The following is a 25395-nucleotide window of genomic DNA, read 5'->3' on the forward strand; positions in this document are numbered from 1 at the left end:
GCAAGACTCAATCTCTAAATAAATATATAAAATAAATAAATAAATAAATAAATAATATTAAGACAAAAATCATAAGGACATTACATAAACCACGTTATGCCAGTGATTTTTTAAAATATCAAAACAGGCAGTTTTATAGAAAAATATAACTTCAGGCCAAGTGGGGTGTCTAATGCTTGTAATCCCAGCACTTTGGGAGGCCGAGGTTGGCGGATCACTCAACCTCAGGAGTTCGAGAGCAGCCTGGCCAACATAGTAAAACCCCAACTCTACTAAAAATATAAAAATTAGCTGGGCATGGTGGCACATGCTTGTAACCCCAGCTACTCGGGAGGCTGAGGTGGGAGAATCACTTGAACCTGGGAGGCAGAGGTTGCAGTGAGCCAAGATCACGTGACTGCAACAGAGAAATTCTGTCTCAAAAGAAAAATATAACTGCATAAAAACGAAGTAGGGAGAAACAGAAAACTTTGTCTAGATCTAGAACCATTAAAGGAATTGAATGTTTATTTTAAAATCTGTATCCCATCCCCTCAAAAATCTCACAAAAAGACAAAACCAAAGAAAAGCACCTGGCCCAGATGATTTTATAGACAGCAAACATTAAAAAGAACATAAAATTTTTATCTTCTACATAATTTTTTAAAATTAATTAATTTATTTATTTTTGAGAGGAAGTCTCGCTTTGTAGCCCAGACAGGAGTGCAGTGGCGTGATCTCCACTCACTGCAACCTCCGCCTCCCAGGTTCAAGCGATTCTCCTGCCTGCCTCAGCCTCCAGAGTAGCTGGGATTACAGGTGCACCCGGCTAATTTTTTGTACTTTTAATAGAGATGGGGTTTCACCATGTTGGCCAGGCAGTTCTTGAACTCCCGACCTCAGGTAATCCGCCTGCCTCGGCCTCCCAAAGTGCTAGTTTTACAAGTGTAAGCCACAGTGCCCAGCCTACATAATCTTTCAGAAAAAGAAGCAAATGGAATTCTCCCCAACTCACTGTGAATTTAGTATAGGCTTAAAACCAAACCAGACATAAATAGTACAAGGAGGCAAAAGTATAGACTATAGACTAACTTCTTATGGACATATATGCAAAAATGCTAAATAAAATAATAGCAAATAATCCAGCAATGGATTAAACATGTATCACGACCAAGTTGGGGTTTTCCTAGGAAACTAAGATAATGTAATAAAAGAAAAAACTATTAAAGTAGTACAAACTATCAAAGGAAAAAACCTGTATGATCATTGCAACGGGTTCATTTGCGACATAATACAATTTTTTTCTTTTTTTCTTTTTTTTTTTTTAAAGTCTTTTAGGCTGTAAGTTTATTCAATGCAAAATAATCCTCTCCAGTTTTACTGAGGTGGCTGACGGCGTCCACGACCAAATCCGCCTCTAAACTGGAATTCGGTTGCTGACCCAGCCCCAGCCTCGGCTTTGTTGTCGGCACCGGGGGCAGAGCACTCCCTCTGTAGGTATCTCTGTCGGCCTCCCCTCTTGTGAGTCTTGCAGGTCGCTCACCCTCCAGAACTTTAGACCGAGGCCTGCCAGTCCCTGGACGGCTGCGGCGTAGGGTGACAGGCACAATCTCCAGGGGCAGATGAAGGTAATCACGGAATACTGGATACCCTCATTGGTAAGGTACCAGTAGAAATGTCCCCAGGCAAACTCTTCCTTCACGTAGCAGCCTCGGGACTACATGACATGAAGGTTGGGCACACTCTTTTTTTTTTTTTTTTTTTTTCAGACGAGTCTCACTCTGTCGCCCAGGCTGGAGTGCAGGGGCGCAATCTCGGCTCACTGCAACCTCCGCCCCCTGGGTTCAAGCAATTCTCCTGCCTCGGCCTCCCGACTAGCTGGGATTACAGGTGTCTGCCACGGCGCCCGGCTAATATTTTTGTATTTTTAGTAGACACGGGGTTTCACCATCTTGGCCAGGCTGGTCTTGAACTCCTGACCTCGCGATCCGCCCGCCTCGGCCTCCCAAAGTGCTGGGATTACAGGCGTAAGCCACCGCGACCGGCCGGGCACATTCTTGTCTGCCAGCTCCAGGTGCTTAGGCATGTGGACATCCTTCTTGACCACTGTGACTTCCTCTTTAAAAAGGAGTTCATAAATGGCAATCCGGTTCTTCTTAGGCATCAGCCTTCTGGGGAGGAGCAGCCACTAAGGCGGCAGGGTGGCCCGGATAGGGGCCGATGGAACTCGAACTCCACTAGAATTTCTTTAATATTTTTTATATATATATAATATATATATATGTTGCTCGCTTTTTTTTTGTCTGTTCCCGTATGTATCGGGAGTGCCAGGAGGACAGGGCTTTGTGTTTTCCTCACCACTATCTGGCTCATGCATAGCACAGTCCTTGGCACACGGTAAACACGTTGAGGAGAACCTCTGGTACTAGCGGACTCTCAGCATCATTCCGCTGGGCCCAGTGGGGCCTCTGAAGGGATCCGCCTTGCCAGGCTCCAGCCCAAGACCTGACGCATGCGCAACGGCTGGCCGGCTACTTTTTTCTTGACCGGCCAAGTGGCAGGGCGCCTGCGCGACCCAGTGCCGAGACTGACGCGAGCTGGAGATGGGGTAAGGGGAAGGGGTGGTGGTGGGGGACAGCGGCGCCTGCGCAGTGAAGGAATGTAGGCGGGGCCTCCGCTGCGCCTGCGCAGACGGCCGCAGCCCTACTGGGCGCCAAGGGGCTGGCCAAGGACGGGGGTCGCGAGGGAGGCAGGGCAGGCCCGGCAAGCGGCGCCGCGGGGTTGGCTGCTTCCCTGAGGCCGGACTCAACGGGTCTCGGCTGAGCCACCGGGTGAGCTCACCGCCCAGCCCCAACCAGGAGATTGCGAGGGAGCGATGCGGTGCCGCGCGGTAAGAGCCACGGCCGGGTTCCCGCAGTGTTCGCTGGCCGGTTGGTTTATCGCCTCAGCGCAGCCCGCGCGACCGCGCCCGGGAGTCCCCGCAGACCCCGGCAGGCCCCGCGCCTGCGCCGTCCCTGCTCCTGGGCCCCTCCAGTGTGTCCCGCGCCTGCGCCTTTCCCTTCCCGCGCCGTCCTCGTTCTGGGCTTCAGGGCTTCTGGGACAACCCGCAGGCTTCGCCGCCGAGACCCACGGGCCTCCGTCCCTTGGTGTTGGGGTTCAGCTGGTTCTGGGACCCCGCTTGCGGCTTGTCTGTGTGCAGACAGGCCGGGTGCGACCCTCGTGCTTGCCTTTCCGGCGCTCCGGGAGAGGCTGGGGCTGCCGCCCCATCGCCCGGGTCCCTTGCCTGGGGCGGGGACAGCGTTGTTCAGTGGCCCCGAGGGCGCAGCGCGGAGGAGCAGGGGCCACGGGCGGCGGACCCCAGGCCTGCTGCTGGTGCTGCTTCTGCTGTGGCCGGCGCCCCAGGCCGACGGAACGTCCTTTCTTCTTGAGACGTGGTTAATTGCATCAGGTTGGATGTGAATAATCCGGTACCTGTCTGAGGAAATTTTGCGTTTCCAGGAATTTGGTAATTGTATTACCTTAAGTAGTTAAGTCTAAGACATCATAGTCACGGCACGCTGGGCAAGCTGCCCTGGAGATGACGAAAAGAAATCAGTTTCCAGTAGTTTTAGCCCATTTACAGAACACGCAAAAATTCTGTGATCATTCAAATGCAGCCTGTTGATATCCTTGATCATTTGTCCGAAATACCGGAAGGGCGAGGAAAAGATTCCCGTGAATACAGCCCAGGTGATTTCAGGGAACAGCGTTTTCTTTTGTCAAAAGAGCCTCTTAAGCCATTGATAATATTTCCCAAGCTTATAACAGATACAAGCCTTTAAAAAATGACATGAGCTGTCACCCAGTAGGGTGAAATCAGAGCTGTAGGCTTTGTAGACAACAGCAGTCATTTCTGGTGGCTTCGGGGAGTGGAGTGGGACTGCAATTTTGCCAATGTAGGTGATACCAAAGGGACTATAGTAATTTTTTCTTCGTAATTAAAAACCAGGCCAGGCGCGGTGCCTCATGCCTGTAATCCCAGCACTTTGGGAGGCTGGGGCGGGCGGATCACCTGAAGTCAGGAAGGAGTTCAAGACCAGCCTGACCAACATGGTGAAATCCTGTCTCTAAAATACAAAATACAAAATCTAAAAATACAAAAAGCGCGCGCCAGTAATCCCAGCTACTCAGGAGGGTGAGGCAGGAAAATCGCCTGAACCCGGGAGGCGGAGGTTGCAGTGAGCCGAGTTCGCGCCACTGTACTCCAGCCTGGGCGACAGAGCAAGGCTCCGTCTCAAAAAAACAAAAACCAGACATAACAAAGCCGAGCGCCCTGGCTCACGCCTGTAATCTCAGTAGTTTGGGAGGCCGAGGCGGGTGGATCACCTGAGGTCAGGAGTTTGATACCAGCCTGGCCAACATGGTGAAACCCCGTCTCTACAAAAAATATAAAAATTAGCCGGGCGTGGTGGCACACGCTTGTGATCGCAGCGGCTCGGGAGGCCGAGGCAGGAGAATTGCTTAGGAGGCGGAGGGTGCAGTGAACCGAGGTCTCGCCACTGCTGTCCTGGGCCTGGGCCACAGAATGAGACTCTGTCTCAAACAAACAAACAAAAAACAGCCATTACAATATACATGCATGTTATAAAATAACCAAACCAATATAGAAGGGTATATAGTGAAAGGAGAAGTATTGTTGTGGGTAAAATTGTTTCTATGAATAAATGGCTGATCCAGTATTTTTTTCCTCCATAAAAACACCTTTTCCCCTTTGATTTAGTATACACCACACAGAATCGCTTAGCCAACTCAGTGTGGCTTTTTAGATAGCTGGAGAATGCTTCCTAATGGTTGCAGGTGTGTAGGAGTTTTCTCGACGTTTTCAATAAGAAAGTGAATGTTGTGCCATAGGAAAGCTTTATCACTGGTGCACGTTGGTAGCCAACCAAATAACGTGAGTGTCAAGTACAGTATCTAGTGAGTGGAGAATAACTGTAATAATTACAATTACAGTTGTAGTTAAAGCGAAGTTTGTATCAAAATTTCTGTTTCAAAGGTGAACTTTTAGGGGGTGTATCTGCAGTGTTTCCTCCTCAGATGTGATTTCTCTGAAGCAGTGGTTCTCTATAACTGACTTGACACACAGTGCATCTGATATTTCAAATGACTTAAGTGATAGTATCAAAATTGCTATCGTATACATATTTAAATCACATGACTAACCTGTGTGTGGTATTACGCAAACTGCTCAGCTCAGTAAGGGAACAGAAATAATAAAAAAAGGACAATATTGGGAGTCTTTTATACAATTCAGTTTATTCGATTGAAGGACTATTCTTTCTTTAAAAAAGTTCTGCTTTCTTGGGGTTAAAATAAAGCATCTTTTATGAAATGATGGTGGTAGTAAATGGTGATATATGGTAAACGTAAATAGTAAATACAAGGGTAGTTATTGTGATTTTTAAAAATAAGGAGAGCCGAGAATCTCTTGTTTTGCTGCTGTTGTTAGGGAGTTGAGGAAAAAGTTCCTGGGGCTTTTGCTGTTAAGAAGATTCAAATATAGAATATTTCTTAAGAGTAAATATGAGTTTATTTCGAGGTGATTTGTCACAGTCTACTGAGAAATCCATTGAGAAAGCTGTTAAATTTGCCTGGCATTAAAGATATTCCTATTCTGATCATTGTTAAATAGATCTTTTCTTATTAGATATAAAATGTCAGGAGATATTTTGTTTTGAGACAGAGTTTCGCTCTTGTTGCCCAGGCTGGAGTCTAATGGCATGATCTCGGCTCACCGCAACCTCCGCCTCCCGGGTTCAGGCGATTCTCCTGCCTCAGCCTCCCAAGTAGTTGGGATTACAGGCATGTGCCACCACCCCTGGCTGATTTTGTATTTTTAGTAGAGACAGGGTTTCTCCATGTTGGTCAGGCTGGTCTGGAACTCCCGACCTCAGGTGATCTGCCTGCCTTAGCCTCCCAAAGTGCTGGGATTACAGGCACTGGCCACCTCACCCGGCCCCAGGAGATTTTTTTGTGTTGTGATGTGCCAACAAAATAAGCCTAGGCAGGGAAATTCTTTCTGGTGGTTGGAATTGTTAGTACTGAATAGACCAGCTTCGAGATAAAGAACCCCCATGGGGCTTTCTGTCAGCTCAGAAATCATTGTGACCTCAGTCTTTTGCTGTGAAATAACATGACCATTAAGAAAGTAGCCTTAAACAATGTATTTTGGGTATGTTGAGGGGGAGGGACAATTATGATCTGTTCCAAAGTGAACATAACAGATGATCCCTGTGTCTGTGAAGCCTTTAAAATTTATAGTGCTCTTCTTCTGTTAATCTCAAATAAGATTTAGAGTTATTGTGACATACTCTTAAAACCTGCAGTGTATCAAAAGGCTCATTTTTAAAGCATCTTGAAATGAAATTAATAATGTAATATCTACTTCTTCAGAATAGTAGTTTTTATATTCTGAAGACTGACTGACTGCTCTCAGCCACTTCTGAGTTCTCTATTTTCAAAGAATAATTTGGTAATTCCATAAAGGAAATCTGTAAATAAGAGAAGAGAGTGAATATCTTTTAACCGTGTTTTTCCTGATCTTTTCCAACATCTTCATTGTGGTTCTGTCCTTTATTTTTTGGTTAAATCCAGAGGTTTACTTCTGCCTTTATCTTTCCAAACTATTAATCTGTTCACAATCACTCTCCCATTTAAACCCTTCAATAGCCCCACTACCTTCGTAATAAGGTCTCCTTAGCTTGGTATCCAGAACACTTCAATACTGGGCTTTGACCCCTGTTTTCCTTCCCCCACCTCTGTTTAGGTGCTTCACTGAGCTGCACCGAACAGCTCTTGGCCCCTTGAAACCTCTGCAGTCTCCTTGTCTCCCTCTGCTGGAATATTCTTCTCTCACTTCATCTGATCATTGCCTTCAAAACTCAGCTCATTTTCTTATTTCCTTGCCCTTTTCATGTCCCTTGTTTTCCTCCGATTAAATTAATATTCCGAACTCAAAAGAAAAACAACTCAGCTCAGGCATCACCTTGCCTGGAAGGCTTCCCTAGTCCTCCTGCCTCCTGCAGACTTGTCTGGCACCCTGTGCATTTGGGATTTGGCACACTGTGTCTCGTCTGCGGCCTCCACTGGACGATGAGACCGTAAGTGTGAGGCTTGACGGAAAGTTGTTGACTCTGCTGGGGTGCTGGTACAGTGCTGGGCACGGTAGTGTTACAGAGGAAGAAGTGAGCCACTTAGTTTCTGCCCGTAGGAGCTTTTATTCTAGTTGCAGTTGACCCTGCCAGCTGTGAGACACCTCCCAGTAGAGCATACCGACTTTCAAAGTCTGTTTAATTGTATCTTAGTGTCTGATTCCAGTTTTATTTCTTGAAGGAGAGGAGTGTCTCTAATGTCTTATTTTGGCACCCAGAGACCAGGTGGGCATCATATTTGTCCCAAATTGTGGAAGGAATGTACATTTGGCACAGATTACTTCCCTTTTTTCTCTTGTACACCTTTCACCTTTTTTTTTTTTTTGAGTTTGATGTGTTTGGACAGTAAGGATTTAAAAGATTAAGATTAAATTTCAACTTTGTCTATTGTGCATATAGCCTAAGGAAAACAAAAAGTTAAAGAGGAAAAATACATTGCCTCTAAAAAGAAGACTCATTATTCAACTTTTTTTATTTTTAATTGTTTTCAGAGACTGGGTCTCACCCTATCACCCAGGCTGGAGTGGTGATCACAGCTCACCGTAGCCTTGAACTCCTGGGTTCAAGGGTTCCTCTTGCCTTAGTCTTCTCACTAGCTGAGACTGCAGGCCCCCGCCAGCACACCTGGCTAATTTTACAAAAATTGTTTTGGAGAGACGTGGTCTTGCCATCTTGCCTAGGCTGGTGTGGAACTCTTGGGTTCAAGCAAACCTCCCGCCTTGGCCACCCTAAGTGTTGGGATTACAGGCGTGACCCATTGTGCCCAGCCTAAATTTTTTTATTTTTTTTTTAATGCTAAGCTGTACACAAAAGAAAGTAAAGGTCTTGGTCAAGCCTAGGAAAGAAGTATGCAAAGAAACTGGTGGCAGGCTGGATGTGGGCATATTTCAGGGCTTTGGGAGGTGAAGAGAGGATTGCTTGAGGCCAAGAGTTCGAGACCAGCCTGGGCAACATAACGAGACCCTGTCTGTACAAATAAACATTTTATAATTAGCCAGGTGTATGTACCCTAGAACTTAAAGTATAATTAAAAAAAAAAATAAAATTAGCCAGATGTGGTGGTGTGCACCTGTAGTCTCAGCTACTTGAGAGGCTGAGGCAGGGGGATCTCCTGAGTCCAGGTGTTTGAGGCTGCAGTGAGCTAGGATCACACCACTGTTCTCCAGCCTGGGCTACAAAGCGAGGCTCTGTCTCTAAAGAAAAACATACTGGTGGCATTGTCAAAATTTGTCAAGAAATAGCCCTTATACTGGGCCCAGTGTTGCGCACCTGTAGTGCCAGCTTTTCAGGAGGCTGAAGTGGGAGAATCTCTTGAGCCTAGGAGTTTGAGTTCAGCTTGAGCAGCATTGCAAGAGCCCAGTCTCAGAAATATTAGGTCAATAAGATTTATTTTAATTAAACAAGAAAAAGAAGTATCTGCTAAAATTTAAAGCTATTCTATTCTTTCTCTGTCTCTTCTAGTGTTCTTGGGGAAGATCCCGACTAAGCCATTTTCCAGTGGCACCTCTTCCACCATGAGTTCCTGAGGCAGTCTGATGGGGCTACTTTATTCCAGAACAATCACAGTGAGACCTTTTCTCCCAATAAATGCTGCTTTTCTCTGCTTAATATATTCTCTTGCTTACAAAACACTGGTGTCTTCTTATCATGGTTTGGTTCTACCCCACTGGGCCCAAGAATTCTTGCCCAGGAGCAATTGAATTTTCTTCTTGCATGCTTTTTAAAACTTTGGTGGGGTAGAGCCAATTTTAAATCTTCTGATCCATTTTTTCATTGTTTTTCTCTCCCTTCTGCATTTTCTGCAAACTCCGTTGAATCCTTGCAGTTACTTAGGTTTGCTTTGTCTCCCCCATTACAAACTACTTGCTGGATTTTTCAACCCTAGTTCCCTCATTTTTATGATTTATGCTCATTTCTTTGTACACTTAGTCTTGCTCCATCTCCTAACTCATGGCCTCTGGCCCTGGATTATTGTTTTAGTCTTTTATTTTTTGTGTTCTTCTACCTCTACACTTACCTTCCTCTCCCAGTCTGTACCCTATCACCAAGGTTGTCATTAACCTTTCATATTATTCCTCATTATCCATGTATTCATTTGCAAATAAGCATATGTTAACAAAATAACAGGTTTATGGAGATAAAATTCACATACCTTAAAGTTCAGGCTTTTGAAATGTACCTTTCAAGTGGTTTTTGGTATATTCACAAAGTTATGCATTGATCGGCATTATCTGATTCCATAATATGTTCAATACCTCAAAAAGAAGTCTGTACTCATTAGTAGTGATTTCGCATTCACCACTCCCTCTGGCTCTGGGCAGTCACTGATCTTTGTGTCTCTATGGATTCGCCTATTCTAGGTATTTTATGTAAATAGAATCATACAACATGTGACCTTTTGTTTGGCTTTTTTCATTTAGCAAAATATTATCAAGGTCTATCCCTGTTGTAGCATGTATTAGCACTTCATTTCTTATATGTCTGAATGATAGTTCATACTTTATTTGTTCATCAGTTGATGAACATTTGCGTTTTTGCCACTTTGGGCTATCGTGAATAATGCTACTGTGAACAAGTATGTACGAGTTCCTCTGCAAATTTTTGTGTGGACATAACCCTTTCAGTTATCTTAGGTATATATGTAGGAGTTGAATTGCTGGGTCGTGTAGTAGCTATGTTAAACATTTTGAGAAACTGCTAAAATGTTTTCCAGAGCTGTACCATTTTACATTCTGTGTATGAGGATTCCGTGTTCTCCACTTCCTCACCAGTGTATGGATTTTGGGGTGTACTTTTCAAAAATGGGATTAGGCTGGGCACAGTGGGTCACATCTGTAATCTCAACACTTTGGGAAGCTGAGGTGGGAGGATCACTTGAGCCCAGTAGTTTGAGACCAGCCTGGGCAACATAGGGAAGACCCTGTCTCTACAAAAAATAATCTAAATTAGCTGGGCGTTGTGGCACACACCTATAGTCCCAGCTACATGGGAGGCTGAGGTGGAAGGATTTCTCGAGCCCAGGAGTTTGAGGTTGCAGTGAGCCATGATGGCAGCACTATACTGTAGCCTGGGTGTCAGAGCAAGCCTCCATTTCAGGGAAGAAAAAGAAGGTGGGATCATATTTTTGACACTTTTCTTCTTGTTTTCTTAACTTCATACTTCTGGAAATTCCATTAAATTAGCTGGTACCACTCTAACTCATTATGTTTCATGGCTTCATAGTAATATTGCATAATATAAATATACCATTCATTCGTCAAAGTTAGCAGATATTGACTGTTAGGTGCCAGGCACTGCTCTAAGTATTGAACAAAAACACACAAAAACTTCTGCATTCTTAGAGTTTATTTTCCAATGGAAGGAGTGGAGGGAGATAAGAATTTAGGAAATAAATTAATTACATATATAGCATAGGGTTTCACCAGTGAGTGCAGCTTGAATCGTTGGCAGCTTTCTTAGTAGTATAAATACAGTACTAAAGACGAAATTACTCTAAATGGTGTTACTTAAATTACTGTAATAGGTATTACTATTACTCACTTTGCAGGTGAAAGTGGAAACAGCATCATAAAATGAAAAATAGAAAACAGCTGGTTAATGTGGATCTGGAGTTTTTCTAGGACATAAACTGATGAGCTAGAAAAGTAAATGTGTCAGTCCTTGGTAGCAAAGTTTGTACATTTATAAATTTTATCCAAATCCTCTTAATCTAGTGATGAATACACTCTTCACAAAAGGATGAGGGAGGTATATGTGTATGTGTTGAAAGGTTCTGAAGGATGCAACTGTGAGTACTTTGGGGGACATGGCAAAACTTCCAGGCCCTTTCAAGAGTCTTGTTTTCTCCCTGAGCTTTTGTGTATTTATTATATTTCCCTATTAATTATTGAGATTGTGCCTTACAGTAAAACCTGCTTTAAATTGTTGACGCTATAATTTAAAATAATCTGGGTCTCCTAGAGTGGTTAAGCCTGGAAGAAAAGGATGTCCTTCCTGCCAGGGCAGATTGTATATAGATATGCAACCTGGTTGCGCCTGTGCTAACCCCTACTCTGTTGGGCCTAGAAGTATGCAGTTAAACATTTCTGTTCTGATTTTTAAAAAAATATTTGACTTTGTTTACTTTCTATTTTATTTTAGAGACAAGGTTTCACTATTTTGTACAAGCTGGTCTCGAATTCCTGGGCTCAAGTGATCCCCTTGCCTCGGCCCCCCAAATGCTGGGATCACAGGTATGAGCCACTGCATCTGGCCTTAACTTTGAAATGAAGTTAGAAATGTACATTTTATTATTATTATTTTTATTATTTTAGAAACAGGTCTTGCTCTGTTGCCCAGGTTGGAGGGCAACAATGGTGCAATCACAGCTCACTGCAGCCTCCACCTCCTGGGCTCAAGTGATTTTCCTGCCTCAGCATCCTGAGTAGTTAGGACTACAGGTACTCGTCACCACAGCTAATTTTTATTTCTGTAGAGACAGGGTCTCACTATGTTGCCCAAGCTGATCTCGCACTCCTGGGATCGAGTGATTCTCCTGCCTCAGTCTCCTAAAGTGCTAGGATTATATGTGTAAGCCACTGTGCCCAGCCTAGAAATGCACGTTTTAGACACACATTTACTCAACTTTCCTCTTGCCTGCCCAGGACTATCCAACTGTATTTTTGTGCCTCAGAGTCCTTTCACATGTCCTGCTTTTACTGGGAACTCATAGGCAGTAAGATCAAATGCTGACCGTTGAGGCATCTACGCACTTCCAAAACCTGCTTCCTCTCTCATTTGCCACTTTATTCATTTATGTTTTGAGATGGAGTCTCACTCTGTTGCCCAAGCTGGAGTGCAGTGGCACGATCTCAGCTCACTGCAGCTTCCGCCTCTTAGGTTCAAGTGATTCACCTGCCTCAGCCTCCTGAGTAGCTGGGATCACAGGCAAGCGCCACCACACCCAGCTAATTTTTATATTTTTAGTAGACATGGGGGTTTCACCATGTTGACCAGGCTGGTTTCGAACTCCTGACTTTGGTCTCCCAAAGTGCTGGGATTACAGGCCAGAGCCACCATGACCATCCTCATTTGCCACTTTAAATTTTAGGAGATGGAAAAATTAAGTATCCCCAAAAGCTCAGGGTTTCCTATTTGGGACTTCAGTTACAGAGATTCATTTTTTTGTTTCCAGGCTGGGCGCAGTGGCTCACACCTGTAATCCCGGCACTTTGGGAGGCCAAGGAGGGAGGATTGCTTGAGCCCAGGAGTTCAAGACCATCTCGGGCAACATAGTGAGACCTCGTCTCTACTGAAAATTAAAAAAAAAAAAATTGGGCATGGTGGCACTCGACTGTGATCCCAGCTACTCAGGAGGCTGAGGTGGGAGGATCCCTTGAGTCTGGGAGATTGAGGCTGCAGTGAGTTGTGATTGCACCACTGCGCTCCAACCTGGGTGACAGGCTGAGACCCTGTTTCAAAACAAACAAAAATATTTGTTTCCAAATTGCATGCAAGGAAGGTAGTAATCCCTGAGTGTTAAGCCAGCAGATTTTGCCACTTCATTTTGTGTGCTAACTCAAGAAATCAGGACACCTGATGAGTTGAAGCGTTCAAGGTAAAGCTCTGCTATCCCCATCCTTCACAGGCTGTTCTGCTTGGGCCTCCCAGTGATGGAGGACTGCCTCTTTGCTTGCTAGAGTCTCTATAGTTTTTTCTGTTTTTTTTTTTTTTCGGAGATGGAGTCTTACTCTGTTGCCCAGGCTGCGGCATGATCTCAGCTCAGTGCAACCTCTGCCTCCTGGGTTCAAGCGATTTTCATGCCTCAGCCTTCCGAGTAGCCGGGATTACAGGCATGTGCCACCATGCCCGGCTAATTTTTTGTATTTTTAGTAGAGAAGGGGTTTCACCATGTTGGTCAGGCTGGTCTTGAACTTCTGACCTCAAGTGATCTCCCTGCCTCAGCTTCCCAAAGTGCTGAGATTACAGGTGTGAGCCACCACGCCCAGGTGAACGGAATAGTTTTCCGTTCACCACAGTTTGTGACAGTCTCTATGCTGTGAAGTGACTAGTTCTCTTCTCTTTTCCTTCTGCCCCTCATCACCTTTTTCTTCCTCATTTCTTTTTTGAATTTTGCTGTCTTGAATTGGTGTCTAAAGGATGACATAGCAGACAAGGGGACTGACACATGAACTCTCATGAGTTACTGAGAAATTTTTCAGTGCTCTATCTGCATCATCTGCTCGCTCTCTCCTTCCTAGGTGCTAGCCTGCCAACCTGCTTTGAGAAATTGGAAATGAATTGGGGGGTAATCAGCCTCCCCTTGTACATATAGGGACCGCATCTCCAATGCCTTGCTTTACATAATAAGGAATGGTGTTTTGCTTACCTACTTCCATGCAAACTGCTGATATGGTTAGGATTTGGGAAAGAGGAAGAAGGGAATTGTGGGTTTTGAGGAGTAGCTGGGGCTTGAACAAAGAAGAGGTAGTAATGAACATTCCTGGGGTGAGGCAATAGTTAGCTGAGGGAGAAGAAGGCATATAATAAATTAGGGATTGACAGACTGTCTGTAAAGGGCCAGATAGTAAATTTAGTCATTGAAGACCTTAAGGTCTCTGTTGCAACTAATCAACTCCATCATTGTAGTGCAAAAGTAACCACAGACGCTACAGATGTGAATGAATGTGACTATGTTTCAATAACATTTTTTCTTATTTTGAGACAGTGTCACTCTGTTGTTGAGGCTGGAGGGCAGCAGTGTGATCATAGCTTATTGCAGCCCTGACTTCCCGGGCTCAAGTTATCCTCCCACCTCAGCCTTCCAAGTAGCTGGGACTACAGGCACTCGCCACCACCCCCCACCCCCGTTAATTTTTGTATTTTTTGTAGAGGCGGTGTTTCACCATGTTGGCCAGACTTGTCTTGAACTCCTGAACTTCTGGGCTCAAGCTATCCACCGTACTCGGCCACCGAAAATGTTGAGATTATAGGCATGAGCCAGTGTCCAGCCCAAAATAGTCTTTTGATTTTTTTTCCCCCAACCATTTAAAAGTGCAAAACATTCTTAGTTTTTGGGCCGAAAAAAGACAAGTGATGGGTCATACTTGGCCCCAGATTGTGGTTTGTTGACCCCTGTCATAGAGGAACAGGAAGCAGGGAGGACTGGTTATAGGGCCTGGGAAACCAAGACAGGGAGTTAGACTTAAGGTAGTATGAAAGAGGAAACCATTTTTGTAATGTAATGAAAATTTTAAAGGAAGGATGTTTTGTATTTATATGTGTTCCTGGAAGCATCTGAGTTTTTATTCAAAACATATTTTCACTATGGAAAATTTCAAACATTTACAAAGTAGAGAGAAAAATGTAATGAAATACCAAGTGACGTATTTATCACCTACCTTGAACAATTATCAGTCCTAGGTCCTTTGCATTTCTATGTTTTAGAATCAACTTGTCACATTCTACAAAAAAGCTCCTGGAATTTCTGTCAGGATTGTTTTGAGTCTGTAGATAATTTCAGGGGAAGAATTGACTTCTTAATAAAATTGAATCTCCTAACCCATGACCATGGTATACTTCTCAGTTTATTTAGTTTTTCTTTAAGTTTTCTCAACAATATTTTGTAGTTTTCAGTGTACAAATCTTTCCAGTTTTTTGAAGGGATGTTGTCAGATTTACTCCTATTTCATATATTTTGATACTGTGAATTTCAACTTCCAGTTATTCATTGCTAATATATAAAAATACACTTGGTTTTTGTATATTGATCTTGTATCCTGAGACCTTAATGTAATTCATTTTCAAAGCTTTTTTGTGGATTCCATTGGCTATTCTGTCAATGTTGTCTGTGAATAAAGACAGTTGTACTTTTTTCTTCCCACTCTGAATGCCTTTTATTTATTTTTGCTTCCTTTACTGCACTGGCTAGAACTTCTAAGTACATAATGAATAGAAGTGTAACTGCCCAATGGGTTCACCTTGCCCACTTCCTAGACAGAGCCGAATCATCAAGATGGGGATTGCAACAGAGAAAGAGTAATTCAGGCAGAGCCTGCTGGGTGGGAGACTGGAGTTTTATTATTACTCAAATTAGTCTCCCTGAGCATTTGAGGAGCAGAGTTTTTAAGGACAGCTTGGTGGGTGGGGGGAAGCCAATGGGCCAGGAGTGCTGATTGGTCAGGGATGAAATCAAAGGGAGTTGAAGCTTTCTTCTTGAGCTGAGTCAGTTCCTGGGTGGGGGCCACAAGATCAGATGAGCCAGTTAATCGATCTGGATGGTGCCAGCTGATCCATCAAGTGCAGGGTCTGCAAAATTTCTCAAGCACTGATCTTAAGAGCAGTTTAGGGAGGGTCAGAATCTTTAGCCTTCAGCTGCATGACTCCTAAACCATAATTTCTAATCTTGTGGCTAATGTGAGTCCTACGAAGGCAGTCTGGTGCCCAGGCAAGAAGGAGGTCTGCTTTGGGAAAGGGCTGTTACCGTGTTTGTTTTAAACTATAAACTAAGTTTCTCCCAAAGTTAGTTCAGTCTACACCCAGGAATGAACAAGGACAACTTGGAGGTTAGAAGCAAGATGGAGTCGATTAAGTTAGATCTCTCATTGTCTCAGTCATAATTTTGCAAAGGCAGTTTCCATTGTGGTACAAGTGGATTTCCTTGTCTCATTTTTTATCTTACAGGGAAAATATTCAGTCTTACGTCATTCAGTATGATATTAGCTACAGATATTTCATATATGCTGTTTATCAGGTTTAGTAGGTTATCCTCTGGAGTTTTGTATTTTTTTAATAAGGAATGAATGTTGGGTTTTGTTTAGTGCTTTTATGTGTCTATTGAGATGATCATACGGCTTTTCTGTTTTAGTTTACAATGTGGTGAGTTACCCTGAGTTTTGATTTTTTTTTTTTTTTTTTTTTAAAGACGGGGTCGCACCCTGTCACCCAGGCTGGAGTGCAGTGGCGTAATCCCGGCTTACTGCAACCTCCGCCTCCTGGGTTCAAGCAGTTCTCCCTCCTGCCTTAGCCTCCCAAGTAGCTGTGATTACAGGTGTGCACCACCATGCCTGGCTAATTTTTGTATTTTTAGTAGAGGCGGGGTTTTACCATGTTGGCCAGGCTGGTCTCGAACTCCTGACCTCAGGTGATCCACCTACCTCAGCCTCCCAAAGTGCTGGGATTACAGGCGTGAGTCACTGTGCCTGGCCAATAATTTTTTTTTTTTTGAGATGGAGTCTTGTACTGCCGCCCAGGCTGGAGTACAGTAGTGCTATCTCGGCTCACTGCAAGCTCCTCCTCCTGGGTTCACGCCATTCTCCTGCCTCAGCCTCCGGAGTAGCTGGGACTACTGGTGCAGGCCACTACACCCAGCTAATTTTTTGTATTTTTAGTAGATATGGGGTTTCACCGTGTTAGCCAGGATGGTCTCGATCTCCTAACCTGGTGATCCGTCCACCTTGGCCTCCCAAAGTGCTGGGATTACAGGCGTGAGCCACCACACCCAGCCTGCCTGGCTGATTTTTGAATGTTACACCAACCTTGCATTTGTGGGATAAACCCTACTTGGTTATGACGTATTATCCTTTTTTTCTAGATTGTTAGACTCAATTTGCTAAAATTTTGTTTGTAATTTTTACATTTATTTTCACGAGAGATATGGGCCGTAGTTTTCTTTTTTTGTAATGTCTTTGTCAGATTTTGGTATCAAAGTAACGCTGGCTTCATAGAATGAGTTGGGAAATATTCTTCTCGGTTTTCTGGAAGAGTTTGTAAAGAATCTGTTTTATTTCTTCTTTAGTGGAATTCCTGAGCGAATCCATCTATGTCTGGGATTTTCTTTGTAGGAAAGTTTTTAACTACAAATCCAATTTCTTCAATATAGAGCTATTCAAGTTATTTATCACTGTTTGAGTGAGCTTCGATAGTTTGTCTTTCAAGAAATTCATTTGTTTTATCCAAGTTCTTGAATTTACTGGCATAAAGTGGTTCCTAATAGTCTCTTATTATCCTCTGATAGCTGTAGAATCTGTAGTGTTGTTGTCACCCTTTCCATTCTTAATGCTGGTAATTTGTGTCCTCTTTTTTATGAGTGTGGCTAGAGGTTTATCAGTTTTCTTAATCTTCTCAACCCATTTTTTGTTTCATTGATCTCTGTTTTACGTTTTCTATTTCATTGATTTTTGCTTAGATGTCTATTCTTTTCTTTCTTCTCCATACTTTGTGTTTCGTTGCCCTTCTTTTTCTTGTTTCTTAAAGTAGGAGCTGATTTGAGTCTTTTCTTCTTTTCTAACATAGGTGTTTAGTGTTATAAATTTCCCTTTACTGCTTGAAGGGTAGCCCACAAATTTTGATATGTTTTCATTTTAAGTTCAAAACACATTCTAATTTCCCTTTTGGTTTCTTCTTTAGTTCATAGATTTAGAAGTATGTGAGTTCCTGAGTAGTTCAGAATTTTCCAGAGATATTCCATTATTTTGTAATTTAATTAATAGAGAATCTTTTATTTTATTTTTTTTGAGACAAGAGTCTTGCTCTGTCCCCCAGGCTGGAGTGCAGGGGCGTGATCTCGGCTCACTGCAAGCTCCGCCTCCCGGGTTCGCACTGTTCTCCTGCTTCAGCCTCCCGAGTAACTGGGACTACAGGCACCCACTACCACATCCGGCTAATTTTTTTGTATTTTTAGTAGAGACGGGGTTTCACCGTGTTAGCCAGGATGGTCTCGATCTCCTGACCTCGTGATCTGCCCACCTTGGCCTCTGAAAGTGCTGGGATTACATGTGTGAACCACAACACCCAGCTGAGAATCTTTTAAAAAAAACACCACCACAATACTATTATCCCATCTTTAAAAAGCAACAGTTCAGAAAGAAGGAGGACAATTTGAAAGAATATAGAAAGGATCAGAGAGATCTGTGTCAGTCAAGAAAGCCTGATAAAAGGCCAGTGGAGTGACTCATGCAGAGTAGAGGGAGTGGATGAGAAGAGAAAGGGAGAGACACATAGTCACCAGGGACAGTCGAAGGAAAAGTAAGTGTAAGTTTGTAGTTGATTGAATGAGGAAGATGGAGGAAGGTAAAAGAAAGCTGTGTTGAATTAAACTGTAGAGTGATCAAAGCTGTGGTGGTTAGGATTGGAAGAGGGTGGCACACACTTAGATTGGAGTGACGAAGTTTGTAGTTGTCTAGAAGAACCTCTGAAGTTTCTCTGCTTAAGTTGGAGTGGAAGCAGCCCTGGGGATTGTAGTGGAAAGGGAGAGCTATATGTCTACTAGTACTATGACGAGATAGAAGAAAGTAAGTTTAGGATAAAGGGAAATTTGTCCTGGTTGTAGTGGGAAGGAAAGGAGATGGATGCTTATTGTAATTCTGTGGGCTGAGCATTTTCCTTGTTAGTTTCCACACATCGTTTGATGTGGTTCTTATAGCATCCTATGTGTTAGCTGTTTCTACTTAAAGATGAAAGACTGAAATTTAGAGATGAGTAATATGCCCAGAGCCAGATAACTAATAAGTGGTGGAGTTGTTAGCATTTGAATCCAAATTCTACCCAACCACAGTCTAAGTTCTTTCCACTTGGTATGTAAATTCATGAATACAAGCCAGCAAATGTACCAGGCTGTTCCTATTCAAAGAGCTGCCTTCTGTGTATCACATGGTCTGTGTTAAGTGTTATGACCTAAAACAGTACCGCTGTTTTTTGTTTTGTTTTGTTTTGTTTTTTTGAGACGGAGTCTTGCTCTGTCACCCAGGCTGAAGTGCAGTGTCACGGTCTCAGCTTACTGCGACCTCCGCTTCCTGGGTTCAAGCAATTCTCCTGCCTCAGCCTCTTGAGTAGCTGGGATTCCAGGCACCTGTCACCACGCCCAGCTAATTTTTGTATTTTTAGTAAATACGGGGTTTCACTATGTTGGCCAGGCTAATCTTGAACTCCTGACGTTGTGATCTGCCTGCCTCAGCTCCCAAAGTTCTGGGATTACAGGCGTGAGCTACCGCACCTGGCGCGCTGTTCTTTTTTAAAAAGAAAATCTTGATTTTGTGTTTTGAAGTCCTTAGAAGGGATTGTTTAAACTAAAATAATCAAGTTACTCATTTATTCAGTAAATCAGATTTGACAGGCAACATTCTCAGAGGCATGTATATGTGTGTAGGGCTTTGGTGATTTTTTGGTGATGTTTGTAACTAGAATATAGTTTCGAAGGCTTAGATTTAAGACTTCCATCTGATAAAGTGGGGGTAAGCTGCAGCAAAATCTGCATGGTAGTCTATTCTTGACACTTGCTGTTAGTAGTAACCTTTTACTGAAAGTCTAAGTTTGCTTATGTCATACAATATTGTTCTGAAAGTTTACTTTTTAAAAATGAGAATGAAATATTGGGAAGAAACATCATAGTTATTTTACATGTTCTGTTTTTTTAGTACCTGATTGGTTATGTTATATTGACATTCTCGCATGTAATTACACTTTATTGCTTGAACTTGCAATATGTTGCTCCTGAGATAAAGACATAGGTGAAGCTTATCCTAGGTTGGTAACAGCAAAATTAGTGTATTAATAATTGAGTCATATGGTGTGTTTCGGCATTTTAACAAGGAAGTATGGACCGTGACATTTTGAATTTGAAAGGAAGTACTTTTTACTGCTTTCCTCTTTTTGTGTCTTATATCTTTGTCCTACCACTAAGAAGTGAGTAAAGTTCTAGACTCAGTTATAGGATATCTTAATAACAGGCCGTGAACTGTGTCACTGATTAACTGACCTATCTAGTAAGAGTTAGGATTTACTTTTAACATTCATGTACTTTTTGCAGTAATTCAGGCTATTCACATCATAGCTTTGCTTTTGTCTGTTTTTCAAGTAAGAGGCTGAGGCAGAAGAATCACTTGAACCCTGCAGGCAGAGGTTACAGTGAGCTGAGATCGCGCCATTGCACTCCAGCCTGGGCTACAGAGCTAGACTCTGTCTCCAAAAAAATGAAAATTAAAAATAAGTAAATGTGAGTTTCAGATAAATAGTGATGACTTTTTTGGTCTAAGTATACCCTAAATGTTGTCTGGATAAAAGACACTTAGGTGAGTGCTGTGGCCAGAAAGGTAAGAGGGATGGGGGGCCAACAAACTAGAGACAAGGGAAGGTATCACTAAGGACATGGCAGTGGAGCTGAGTCCTGAAGTGACGCACGAGCAGTTATTTCTCAGGGAAGAAAGTGGTAAGGGGTTTTCAGGGGTAGGAACAGTAGGAGCCAAAGTGTGGGTATGTGAAAGTGTGTGGCTATATGTGCAAGTAAAATGGAAATGAGATGGAGGGATGGGTTGGAGCCTGGATTTGAAGAAGCAGGTATCGGCGCTGGGGTGTTTGGCCTGGGACAGTGAGGCATTATTTTACAGGAGAGTGGCCTGATGGGATGTGTGCTTTAGAGTGTGGACAAACAGCTGTGGCACAGAAGGATTGCTGGCAGGGGAGGGCGACAGGAGGCTGCCAGAGTTGTCCAGCTGGACTTCTTCCCTGACACAGACAGGCTGGCATAGGATTGGTGTGGTAGTGGGGATGGGAAGGAGGGAATGCCACGAGGTCAGGAACTTCCTCCAATCGCCAAGAGGCGTCTTGACTGTTTAAAAATGTCTCTGAAGATTTAGCACACCAAGGCCCTCTGTAGTCCCAGGGTATAGGCCACCCTTGAGATTAGAAAGAAACCCCTGGGAGCTGTGGTGGGATGGGTGTGGCTTTTGGAGGTGCCCCTCTTCAGACTCCTGCTCTACCATTTGCTTTGGGATCACCTTTTACAGTGGATCTGATATTATAATACCCACTTCTTATGATGAAAAGGAACTCAGTGAGTGTGGAATCCCTAGGACCACGCTGGAATATAATGGGCCCTCGGGGTTTAGTTTCTTTCCTTCTTGCCAGTGAGGTTTCAGAGGGACTGGAGAACAGTGGATTTTGACCATCCATTTGGGGTTATCAGTCTGTGCCAGGCCAGCTGGAGACTACGAAAAGGAGGTACAGGTAAGCAATGAGGCCCTGTGTTTCATTCTCAGATTTCATTCCGGGAGATCAGAGAGAGCCCTTCCTGGAACCGTATCCTTTCCTGGGGAATATGGGTGGAAATCCAAGAGCCCAGTGCATATTTTCCCTTCTCTTTCAGCTCTACCAGCTGCCAGAACTGTGGCTTTCTTAGCAGATTGTCTGTGCACACGAGACCTTATTTATGGGATGGTTTACAGAAAGACAAACCCTTCCTTCTAAGTTTAACCAGTCCCCTTATACCAAGGTTTCCCAACCTTGGCTGTATTGATATTTTAGGCTGTATAATTCTTTGTCGTGGGCGGCTGTCCAGTGTGTTGTAGGGAGTTCAGCAGGATTCCTGGCCTCTTAACACACTGTCTGTAGCACCTTGCCTCCCACCCAGTTGTGACAACCAAAAATGTGTACAGACAGTGCCAAATATCCCCTAGGGTACAAAATTATCCCCTACCCCTCATTAAGTACCACTGCTTTATACTCACTAGACACAGGGTAAAATAACTTAGCATTTTTTATTAATTTCTTTTTAACCTAACCAGTGAAATGCTTGTTGAAAAAAAGACTTAGTTCTTAGTTTTTACTACACTGAATTTGAATTCTATTTTAACTTAGTTTAGAAAGACTTCTCAAATCCAAAATTTTAAGCTTTTTTTTTTTTTTTTGGATATAGCCTTGCTCTGTCACCCAGGCTGGAGTACAATGGCGTGATCTTGGCTCACTGCAACTTCTGCCTCCTGGGTTCAAGCAATTCTCCTGCCTTAGCTTCCTCAGTAGCTGGAATTACAGGTGTCTGCCACCACACTCGGCTAATTTTTGTATTTTTAGTAGAGACGGGTTTTCACCATGTTGATGAGGCTGGTCTTGAACTCCTGACCTTGTGATCCGCCCGCCTTGGCCTCCCAAAGTGCTGGGATTACAGGCGTGAGCCACTGCTCCCAGCCAATTATAAGGTTTTTAGAAAGGATTTTTTATGTTGTTATACTTGAACCATTAATGAAGTGCAAAATGAAATGTTTCATTTCGTATTTCACATCAGAGGTTGTTATAAATGTACAAATAGATTGATGTTTTGAGTTAAAACTATGGCCAACAGTTAATTTTATCGATACCAAATTGTGCAAGTTTAAACTGCCTGCCAAGAGTCTGAGCATAAAGCTGTGGTTTGAAAGGATCCTGGATAAACGTTTTCTTCTTGTAAATATTCAGAAACTTTGGCCAAGGAGGTAGTGGCCAGAGGAGACGCAAAATTTCTTGCATTCTGGCAGTTTGAACTTTGGGAACCAATGTGTTTTGGACTAAATCTGGAAAAATCACTTATGTACTGTTGCCAGACATTCTTTTAGGCTGTCCTTTTCCAGGCTTGTCACTTGTCTGGAATGTTAAGTGTTGTCAGTAGTTTAACGTCCTTTCCAGCAGCTTGCGTTAAAATGAGAGAAGATCTCCAGAAATGGATCTGAAGAGGTCTTGGCATAAGATTAGGATTTTTATTTCATTATTTTTCAAAAAGAAAGAAGGAGAAGACTTACATGGTTCTAAGTTTAAAAAAATCCAGGAAGCTTCTAATCGTTTCTAATTATTTTCTTGTGTTAAGTCTCATAGAATAATAGAAATCGGGCCGGGCGCGGTGGCTCACGCTTGTGATCCCAGCACTTTGGGAGGCTGAGGCGGGCGGATCACGAGGTCAGGAGATCGAGACCACGGTGAAACCCCGTCTCTACTAAAAATACAAAAAATTAGCCGGGCCTGGTGGCGGGCGCCTGTGGTCCCAGCTACTCGGAGAGGCTGAGGCAGGAGAATGGCGTGAACCCGGGAGGTGGAGCTTGCAGTGAGCCGAGATCGCGCCACTGCACTCCAGCCTGGGTGACAGAGCGACTCCGTCTCAAAAAAAAAAAAAAGAATAATAGAAATTATAAGTTAGTGTGAGTGAGCTTTTCTTTGGCCAAAACAAGTGGGAATACAGTTGTGCTGTTTAGTGGCCGTTTGAATTGGTATTACTGATAACTACCTCCTTTTTTTTTTTTAGCATCCTATATGTAGTTGTGGTTGGTCCAGCATCCTATATGTAGTTGTGCTTGCTTTCCTCTCTAACCGAAGTTTGTTTTTCCTTTCCGTCCACGTGGGGTTATTATGAGAATCAGTGCCCTAGTATTTGTGCAGTGTGGGCTTTCCACATTGGCTGGCTGGTGCTTTCCAGCCAGCTTACTTTCATAGTTAAACGACAATGGCAACATCAACAAAGTGTCTCTGCCTCCTCATTACCCTCTGGCTCTCTCCCCTTCACACATTTTTGAGAAGTTCTTTATCCTTTTCTTTCCTACTCAGCTTTTTATTCCACTCCACTGCAGCATGACTTGGCCTCCATCCCTCCACTGGGGCTTCATTGGCCCTGCTCACCATCACCTCCTTATCTTGATTAAAGTGGCCACTCAGGCATGACTGAGCAGTCTTTCTTCTGTGGATTCACCTTGAGACTTCCTTAACTGGTTGGACAGGCAGAAAGGAGGGAATTGTGAGAAGAACTGGGTTAAAGCAGAAAGGAGCTGCATTTTCCTTCCGTGGCCATGAGGGTGTTTAAGGGGGAGTGCCTACCTGGAGTGGGGAGAGGACATAGAGAACAGTTTCTTTCGTCTCGGAGTTGGAGGTAGAAACGGGAGGTAGATCTGGATGCCATCTTTCCTCATAAGTCATAATCGATATTATTGATTCCTGGAAATAGGAAACTACCCTGTTAAATGTACTACATGTTACAATTTTAGGCATAGTATAAAATCTGTCTTTAAAAATTAAGAAAGTACTGTCTTATAAAAACAAACATTTGGCCGAGCGCGGTGGCTCACGCTTGTAATCCCAGCACTTTGGGAGGCCGAGGCGGGCGGATCACGAGGTCAGGAGATCGAGACCACGGTGAAACCCCGTCTCTACTAAAAATACAAAAAATTAGCCGGGCGTGGTGGCGGGCGCCTGTAGTCCCAGCTACTCGGAGAGGCTGAGGCAGGAGAATGGCATGAACCCGGGAGGCGGAGTTTGCAGTGAGCCGAGATTGTGCCACTGCACTCCAGCCTGGGTGACAGAGCAAGACTCCGTCTCAAAAAAAAAAAAAAAAAAAACACCAAACATTTAAAAGTTGTGCCTCCTCAGTCAGTAAGCATTGAAGTTTTTTGAGCAGTACTGGACTTCTGTCTGGATTCAGACTGAGCAGAGAATCACATATCTGAAGCCATCTTGCCCCTGCTTCTCTCTCCGTCCTGTCTGTTTCATGCACCTTGAATATATGCCGACTTGCACATGTGCAGTTTTTTGACATGACAAGGCTCAGACTTTCCCTCTTAGTAGTCCTTGACTTTTTCAGTGGAGTCTCACTCCAAGTCTTTAAAATGTGTACATGAAATGCACCTTTCTGAATGTGTGTCATAATTCACCATAAGAAAGGTTATGTATATGTTGAAGAATATAGGATCAATCCATTACATTATGATTTATTTGATTTAAACACTTCTTACTGGGTTTCTTTTGAAAGTTTTGATTGGCTTTTGGTAAGACACATGTTTTATCAAATCGATTGTTGATTTTGCTTCATTTAGCAACATTCACTTTCTGACTCTGAAGTGGCCCTTTCCCTGAGTTACAGTTTCCCTTGACTGTGTGATTCTTTCTCCTCAGTGTTTTAAGTCTGTTCTTAATTTACAATTTTAATATAATCTCTACATTTTGAAAATGAAGTTTGTGAAATAATAGAGATAAATAGATTGCTTAGGTTAGAAACCCTTTTTGGATTTTCAGTGGGTATTGATAGGCATAAAAAGTCATAATTAATAAGCAGTTCCTCTTAAATTGTTTGATTCCATGTTCTGAAACTACAGATTATGAAATGAAATTTTTGAACTTCTGAAAGCTACTAATCCACTCTCCTTTATAAACAAGGCTCACAGAGTGTGGGTGACTTGCACAGGGTCACATAGATGGTGCCAGACTTGGGATTGCAATCCAGGTCTCTTGATTATTGTTCCAGTGGACTCCATACTATATATTTTCATAATATGTAATTTTCAGTAGGGAAACCCCAGAAGCTAATGTTGTTTGTTGACATCTGTGGGCCATGGTATATAATCTAATATAAGTAGTAGGTAAAAACAATCTTTAGTCATTCCTTATAAAGGGTTTCTTTTACAAAGAGTCTTTTGAATTGCTGCTTTTATTTTAATAAGGCAATAGTCATACATGGGGCATG

General features: G+C 43.2%; 1 protein-coding gene and 1 pseudogene across 9 annotated transcripts in view; one reads left to right on the forward strand and one right to left on the reverse strand.

Annotated features, from left to right (window-relative positions):
* Positions 1-1087: 1087 nt before the first annotated feature.
* On the reverse strand, positions 1088-2202 carry LOC129467703 (small ribosomal subunit protein eS10-like; annotated as a pseudogene).
* Positions 2203-2638: 436 nt separating this feature from the next.
* The window catches only part of SPECC1L (sperm antigen with calponin homology and coiled-coil domains 1 like), a 149180-nt gene continuing 126423 nt past the window's right edge, over positions 2639-25395 (forward strand). The window contains exons 1-3 of one of the 9 annotated variants that reach the window (XM_055252276.2): positions 2704-2869; positions 8631-8734; positions 11310-11401. In XM_055252276.2, the coding sequence (XP_055108251.2) occupies positions 8705-8734; positions 11310-11401 (122 nt within the window). In that variant the 5' untranslated portion in view covers positions 2704-2869; positions 8631-8704. Of the gene's footprint in view, positions 2870-3042; positions 3485-6022; positions 7119-8630; positions 8735-11309; positions 11402-25395 lie in introns of those variants that run through there. The other 8 variants (XM_055252277.2, XM_063623522.1, XM_055252278.2 and 5 more) reach the window with 8 other exon arrangements.

This window comes from Symphalangus syndactylus, chromosome 18 (assembly GCF_028878055.3).
Source record: "Symphalangus syndactylus isolate Jambi chromosome 18, NHGRI_mSymSyn1-v2.1_pri, whole genome shotgun sequence".
Classification (NCBI taxonomy): Eukaryota; Metazoa; Chordata; class Mammalia; order Primates; family Hylobatidae; genus Symphalangus; species Symphalangus syndactylus.